The sequence below is a fragment of the Juglans regia genome, chromosome 3, assembly GCF_001411555.2.
Source record: "Juglans regia cultivar Chandler chromosome 3, Walnut 2.0, whole genome shotgun sequence".
Taxonomy (NCBI): Eukaryota; Viridiplantae; Streptophyta; class Magnoliopsida; order Fagales; family Juglandaceae; genus Juglans; species Juglans regia.
In genome coordinates this window covers 25,013,434-25,021,797 of record NC_049903.1, presented here as the reverse complement: position 1 = coordinate 25,021,797, position 8,364 = coordinate 25,013,434, and the positions used below count along the sequence as shown (strand labels likewise).

Below are 8,364 nucleotides of genomic sequence, written 5' to 3'. Positions count from 1 at the left end.
GTGACGACACCGTTCACTTACTCTTCATTAAACCAAAACGAAAAACAATATTGCATCTTCACCACGACCTGTCGTATTGACATTCCCTTAAATAAAAAAACTAACTTTCCATTCTTATTTCTGCTGCTGCATGTGATTCTTTCCACGAGCCTTCAAAAACTATTGGCTACTGCTGCACATAATCCCTTCAATGTTGCTCAGCCTCTGGACCCTTACATACCCCTCCCCTTCAAAGCACCTTACCCACAAGGCGAGGGAAGTTATGCCTTAGTTGCTAATAGTAGCTTTGTCTACATCAGTTCCTTCCCATTGAACTAAGACTTCTACCATTGCTCTGTTGTTCATTTTCCTACTAAGGCGCTGTAGAATATTCTGAGGCTTAGGTGCAATTTCTCCTTGAACATCCACGAGTGGCAATGTTGTCAAATGAGAAATATGTTGTCCAACCTTCTTCTTTAAACAAGAGATGTGGAAAACAGGATGTAACTGTGATTGTGGAGGTCATTCAAGCCTATTAGCCACTTGGCCAATCCTTTCCAATATTTGAAAAGGACCAAAAAATTTAGGTGACAACTTCATGTTTCTCCTCACTGCCAAGGACTTCTGTCTATAAGGTTGAACCCTTAAATAGACCCAATCCCCAACTGCAAAAGCCCTCTCAGTATGCTGCTTATCATACTGAAATTTCATTCTCTCTTGTGCCAACAACATATTAGTCTTCAAAATGTCCAATATCTGTTCACGAGACTTCAACAATTCTTCCACAGTTTGATTAGATGGGAGACCTTTAACATATTCTTGAAGTGGAGTAGGTGGTACACCATAAACTGCCTCATAGGGAGTGAGCTTAGTAGAGGTATGGAAAGTGGTATTGTACCACCACCAGCCAAAGCTAACCACGCAGACCGCTGTCTTGGTTTATCACCTAAAAAGCACCTTAAAAATTGCTCTAAACACTTGTTTACATCTTCAGTTTGACCATCACTTTGAGGATGGTATGCTGAAGAATAAGCCAGATTCATGTAACTTGAAGAACTCCTTCCAACAGGAACTGAGGAAGGTAGAGCCATGATCTGATACAATGGATTTTGGCATGCCATGCAGTTTAAAAACATGATCCAAGAAAATTGAGGCCACTTTAACTGCTGTGAAATGATGTTTTAAAGGTAAGAAATGAGCATATCAGTCCAAACTGCTTGAGGAACTTTCAAGGGTTGAAGCAACCCAACTGGATGAATATTTTCAACTTTATTTCTCTGACAAACTTCACACTCCCTGATGAACTTCTTTATCTCAACTTTCATACCAGGCCAATAGAAGCTAGACCTTGCTTTCTGCAGTGACTTATGAAAGCCTGAGTGACCTGCAACAGGACATGCATGAATAAAATGCAATATCCTGATGTCAGCACATTCAAGAATATACAACCTACCATTCTTGAACAAAACTCCTCCTTTAATAGAAAATGATGAGTTTGTTGTAGGATTCTGTTGTAAAAGCACAAGCTGCTGCTGCACCACGTGATCTTCAACATATGCCCTTTTAATCTCTTCTAACCAAGTAGGATTTGGAATAGATATGGCTAGCATAGAATGAACATTCTCATCCTGATCTTTTATGGACAAAGCATCCGCCACTTTGTTTTCCACTCCCATTTTGTATTCCACAGAAAAGTCATAGCCAAGCAACTTAGAAAGCCACTTCCATTGAGCAGGTGTTCCAACCTTCTGTTCCAACAAATACTTCAAGCTATGGTGATCAGTTCTGATAATGAATGAACCACCCAACAAATAAGGCCTCCCTTTCTTGACTGCCAAGACTAACGCCAAAAATTCCTTTTCATAGGTGGATAACAGCAGATTCTTGCCCTTCAAAGCTTGGCTTAAGAAAGCCAAAGGCCTTTGCTCCTACATCAATACAGCCCCTACACCACTAACACACACATCACATTCAATTACAAATACTTTAGAAAAATCAGGCAAAGATAAAACAGGAGGTTGTGTTACAGCTTGCGTCAATTCTTCAAAGGCTTTAGTTGCTTCCTCAGACCATTTAAAAGCTTCATTCTTCAACAAAGTTGTTAATGGAGCAGCTATGATGCCATAATCTCGAATAAACTTTTTTGTAGTAGCCAGTCAACCCCAAAAACCCTCTCAATGCTTTAACAGATATAGGAACTGGCCATTTAATCATTGACTCTATTTTTTTCTAATTTACATTGACCCCTTCCTTAGAAATGAGGTGCCTCAAGTACTCAATCTCAAGGCAAGCAAAGTGACACTTAGATCTCTTTGCATACAATTGATGGTCTTGTAAAGTATTCAGGACAGTGGCTAAATGCTTCAAATGTGACTGCAAATCTCTACTATAGACTAGTATATCATCAAAGAAAACAATGACAAATTTTCTTAAAAATGGTCTAAATACATCATTCATAAGACCTTGGAATTTGGAGGGTGCATTAGTGAGTCCAAAGGGCATTACAAGAAACTCATAATGATCCTCATGTGTTCGAAATGCTGTCTTGGAAATGTCATCCTCCTTCATGCGAATATGATGGTAGTCTGACCTTAAATCAAGCTTGGAAAAAACAACTGCCCCAAAAAGTTCATCAAGCAATTCATCCACCACTGGTATAGGGTATTTATCTTTGATTGTGGCCTCATTAAGTACCCTATAGTCTATGTACATTGGCCAAGAATCATCCCCCTTTCTCACCAAAAGGACAGGTGAAGAAAATGGTGACTGACTTGGCCTAATGGCACCAGACTGTAGCAACTCTTTGACTATTTTTTCAATTTCAGTCTTTTCGTAATATGAATATCTATATGGCCTCACACTCACTGGTGCGGAATCTTTTTTCAGAAGTATTTGATGATCATGAGACCTCTGTGGAGGTAAGCCTCTTGGTTCATCAAAAATTGTCTAAAATCTGTCTAACAAATTCAAGATATCATTAGGTACATCATGCAACACCTCTTAAGACTGAACTGCAGTTATTTGCAAAAATAATCCTTTGCTCTCCATTGAAGAGAGTTTGGCAAACTCAACATCATCAACAAGGTTGCTAAAACTAGAAGTTAATGCCTTTAAACATGTCAAAACCCCTTTGTAAGTAAACTGCATACTCAACTTGCCAAAATCCCAATGGATAGGGCCTAATGACAGCAACCATTGTACTCCCAACACAATATCACAACCACCCAAATTCAAAGTAAGCAAATCAGATACAAAGGTTGTACCCTGTATATGTAGGGCCACATTACTACATTTCCCATCACTAGCCACCAAATCACCATTTGTAATTCTAACTTGCATATGGTCAAATTTCTGTATTTCCAGCCCACATTTACTTGCCACTGCAGTATCCACAAAATTATGGGTATTGTCAGTGTCTATCAAGATAGTCACCCTTCTCTTCTTGATATGCCCAAGAACTCTCATAGTTTTTGGATTTGGTGTTCCCACCAAAGCTTGAACTGAAATTGAAGCAGCACCAACAACTCCCTTCATCTGCTAATTATCATCTTCTTGTGACTGCTCAGCTTCTTCATCTGATTTCCATGACTCCATTTGAGATAAATCCATACCCTCTAAAACATATACTCTTGGTTTTGCACATTTATGGCCTTGATAATATTTCTCATCACAGAAATAACAAAGACTCTTCTTCCTTCTATCTTGCATTTGAGTTTATGAGATTCTTTGGAAATGCATTTTAGAAACAGCCTACCCTCGAGGAGGTGTTCCCAAAATTGAAGGAGCTTGCATTGATCTTTGCACACTAGCCCCCGAATCATAAGAGGTATTCTTCCACACCTTTCTTGTGCTCCAAATATTTTGTTCTTGAATCTTGGCCAATCCAAATGCATCATTCAAGTTCTTGGGATTAAACATCTTCACAGTGAACCCCACCTCATCTTTCAAGCCACTTATAAAGCAACTTGGCTTATTCTTCTCAGAATTTCCTTTGAGCCTATTAGAAATCAAATCAAATTCTATCTTATAGGCCGCTACTATACTCACTTGCTTCAACCTTGTAAAAGCCTCCATTGGATCATCATAAACAGATAATCCAAACCTTACTTGTAATGCTTGAGTAAATTCATCCTAAGAACGAAATAAACCTGCTTCAGTAGAATTTTGAAACCAAACCAAGGCTTCCTCCTCCATGTAAAAAGAAGCAAAAAAAATTCTTTGTCCCGATGGTACTTGATGGTGCAAAAAGTATTGGTTAGCCTTATACACCCACTCCACATGATTTCCACCAGAAAACCTTGGAAACTCTACTTTGATGTTTTTAAAAATTCCTCTATCAACTTGTTCACGGCAAGGTACTTCTTCACTATCTTCATGCATTTCTTCATGTGCCATCGATCCATTTACTGATACTCTTGAGATTTGCTGAATAACTTCCGCAAATCTTTTATCCTGATTCTCCCTGTCGATTCTTGCAATTTCCTGTTGATGTACCAGAACATCAATTGTATCCTCAAGCTGCTTTTGATGTCGATCTTGTTGCTGTCTAAGATTATTCAAGGAATCTAACACTTGTGCATAGGATCGCATTCCTTCAGCCATGACTACTAATACTAACTGTAATGGGCCCCCTTCACTGAATGAGTTACCAAGAAATAGACAGAGAAGATCCAAGAAGTAGAGAGAGAGAACTTCAGAATAAATGTGGAGAGAGAGAGAACAGGAAGATAATGCGAGGGAAAGTCTTTTGAATCATTTCATATCCCTTTACTTCATTTGCTTATGTTTTTATAGTTGACAATTAATGAAACGACACCATTTCGTGCCTTCTTTACAGACTACACTAATGCAACGACACCGTTCAATTCTCTTCATTAAACGAAAATGACAAACAACAATACATCTTCACCACGACTTGTCATATTGACATCTCCTTAACTAACAAAACTAACTTTCCATCCTTATTTCTGTTGCTACATGTGATTCTTTCCACGAGCCTTCAACAACTGTTGGCTACTACTACACATAATCCCTTCAATGTTGCTCAGCCTCTGGACCCTTACAATTTATCAGTGAAGTTCACATACTTGACCCACAATGGCCTAAGTTGAGGGAATGCTATCTCTAGCCAAGGCTTCGCTCTTCCATTAAAATGGATGACACCAGTACTCTCAACATCAGCAATGCTTGTATTTTCCTAGTAACCAAGCCCTAGCATGTGCTGAAAGGGATCGATGATATGGACATGACCATGGAAAGCTATTATTCCTGGGGTAATGTTCCAAGTTGCCACAAACTCAAGTCCGACTTCAAGTTCTGCATAAAGGTAAAAACAGAATAAAATGGGGGATCCTTAAACATTATTTGTCTCATTCTTCTTTAAACCAAGGCAATGTATGATGGAGTCATGGAGATATACCTATTCAAGCCAATACGTAATGATATGCAAGGCTAATGTTTGTCTTCCTCCATGCCTCTAGATCAAAGATGTTCATGTCATACATTCATTGGGATTGAAACTGTTGGATAACCAGGTTCCAGGTTCCTGCTCGGGTTTGACCCAGTCTAAACCCAGTCCGAGTTCTAACCCGAGTTTGAAACCTGAGTTATGGTCTGGGTATACCAAGGTTCCTGGGTCGGAACCCGGATGAAAAGTCCTATATCTAAGGAATGTAAATTTTGATCTTTTTTAGAGTTTTATATCCTTTAAAAAATATATCAAACATGATAAAGATAAATTACAAAACACTCTTAACTGCATTTATAATTATAAAGCAAACCAACTAACCAAGTTTAAAATGAAATGAAGAATAGAAAATCTAAACTCCTGGAAATTCAAACATGCAAAGAAAATTATAAAATTAATATCCAATAATTAGATAACATAAAACATCCTTCAAAGGAATCAAATGGCAGTGGAATAAGAAAAAGGTAAAGCTCTTTTTCACATGCGTCACTACTAAAGATAAATTGAAGTAAACAAAACCATTAACCGCTATTACTAACCACATTTAACCAAGATTACAAAAAATATCTCTCTATATATATATTTGCAGATCACGTATATATAATATTTTACATATATAGAAGCATGAAAATCTCTACCAACATACTTTCTGCATATACTAAAATATATCCTTTTTTTGGGACAATGGAGTAATAATATTTTTAACAATGCATAAAAATAAAACACCACCGCCAATGGTAAATTAACACTTGCCTCTCTCATTTGGTTATTTCCAAAAACAAAATAAAGCCAATGAAGCAACGTATTTCCACATGCTTATATCAGACTTGGTTAAGCGGAGTTATCATTTTCCAGACTTCCATACGCCTATGATTTCAAAACTTTCTTGACTATTTTCTTTCTTAGTAACGTCCAAATTAATAATCATTTTCTTGTAAAAGAAAATTCAAACAGCTAGGAAAGAAATTCCTCTACTAAGTCAACAACCTGAATCCACGTTCAAAATGACGCAATTGAATCCACTCCAACGGCTACACAACAAATGGGCCTTTTATCAAACATGTGTAATGCATAGATAGATTATGTTGAGACTACCAGAAAAGAACTTTCCACTATCCCTTGACACGGATTCTCCACAACAGAATACGTACTGCATGGACAGCTGCAGAGTTGGCAGAACGTGAATATTCTTCTATTAGTTGGTTACGATTGTTATGAGCTGTAAATAATATTTTCCTTATTTTATATTTCATTTCTTTTGTATATATATTAGTCGACAGTATACAGAAAATAATGAGAATGGATTCCAACTTTGGACATATTCTTCCTCTGTTTTCTTCTGCTGCGTAATCTCCTTCATGGTATCAGAGAGCCAGGAGCACTGATTCTTCCTCATTTTCCAATACTTCACCAGAGCAAAACATGCAAAACCGAAACCCTCCAAACCCTGAATCCAACCCTCATCATCCTGCAAGTCCTTATTTCATCCAACCTGGTGAAGGAGCTTCTTCTCTGTTAGTTCCCGAGCTGTTGACAACAGAAAACTATGTCACCTGGGCACGGACCATGTGTCGAGCTCTCAATATCAAAAACAAACTTGGTTTCATCAATGGTAAAATCACTAAACCCACTAATACATCTGATCCTCTTTTTACTCCATGGGAAAGATGTAATGATATGATAATTGCTTGGATTCAACACTCTGTAAGTATCGAGCACAGACCAACCATTGCACATGCTGACAATGCTGCCACCGTATGGCATGACCTTTGTGAACGATTTTCCATTCAAAATGCACCACGCATTTTTCAGCTTCGGAAATCAGTTTCTGCTTTGATCCAAGATGATGATTCTGTGAGTATTTATTACAATAAACTCAAAGGATATTGGGATGAACTAGAAATATATGAACCAATGCCTCTATGTACATGTGGTTCTGTCAAGATCCTGGCAGATTACCACTACCGGAGTAAGGTTATGCAATTCTTAATGGGGATTCATGATTCTTATGATAATATTCGAGCTCAAATCCTTCTTTATGACCCTCTTCCACCACTCAATCGTGTTCTTTCCTTAGTACAACAGGAAGAGAGGCGTCGGCAGCTGCATTCCCTCCCACTTTCCACACCTGTTGCAATGATCACTAAAGGACCAGATCAGAGATTCCATCCAAACTCACAGAGAGACAAACTTTTTTGCTCACATTGCAATATTTCTGGCCACTCCTTGGAACGCTGCTTCAAGGCCAATCCTGGTCTCCCGGTTTGCTCACATTGTCACATTCCTGGACATAACAAAGAGAAGTGCTACAAACTTCATGGATTCCCCCCTGGACACAAAAATTTCTACAAAAACAGACCGGCTGCTAATCATGTTTCTTTTGAACAGGAACAAGTCAGCAATACTCCAGCCATTACTCAAGAACAATATAGTCGTTTAATTGCCTTGCTCCAAACACAGCCACCTGAAGCACACGTCCCTGCTGCAAATCAAGTTCAAATGACCTCTACTTCTCTAGATGTCCCTCCCATGTCTGGTATAAACATATGTTTTTCTGCACAAACACACACTGCTGCACAACATGTTGCTGCACCATGGATTATTGACACTGGAGCTACAAATCATATGATTTGTAGCCCACGGTTCTTTACTCACATCACTGCTACAATTTCAAATGCAGTTAGATTACCAAATGGTAACTCTGCCTCAGCCACTCATGTTGGAGATGTTCAAATATCAGAAAATCTAACTCTAAAAAATGTGCTTTGTGTTCCCACGTTTTCTTTTAACCTCATATCTGCCAAGTCTTTGGCTCAAACCTCCAATTGTTGCCTAATTTTTTTTTCTAACTCATGTTATATTCAGGACCTTTTCTCTTGGACGACGACTGGGCAGGGTAAAGTGAAGGATGGCCTCTA

At 38.4% G+C, this 8,364-nt stretch overlaps 1 protein-coding gene across 1 annotated transcript; it reads right to left on the bottom strand.

Annotated features, from left to right (window-relative positions):
• Positions 1-501: 501 nt before the first annotated feature.
• On the bottom strand, positions 502-1,070 carry LOC109012001. Its single transcript, XM_018993420.1, has 2 exons — positions 926-1,070; positions 502-827 (listed from the first exon to the last, which is right to left on the bottom strand). The coding sequence occupies exons 1-2, from the start codon at positions 1,068-1,070 to the stop codon at positions 502-504; spliced, it is 471 nt and encodes a 156-aa protein (XP_018848965.1).
• Between the last annotated feature and the right edge of the window lie 7,294 nt (positions 1,071-8,364).

Coding starts and splice junctions, on each gene's coding strand:
- LOC109012001 (XM_018993420.1), bottom strand. CDS start 1,070: ATGGCTCTACCTTCCTCAGTTCCTGTTGGAAGGAGTTCTTCAAGTTAC. Junction 828..925: donor ATTTTTAAGGTGCTTTTTAG/GTGATAAACCAA, acceptor CCTATGAGGCAG/TTTATGGTGTACCACCTACT.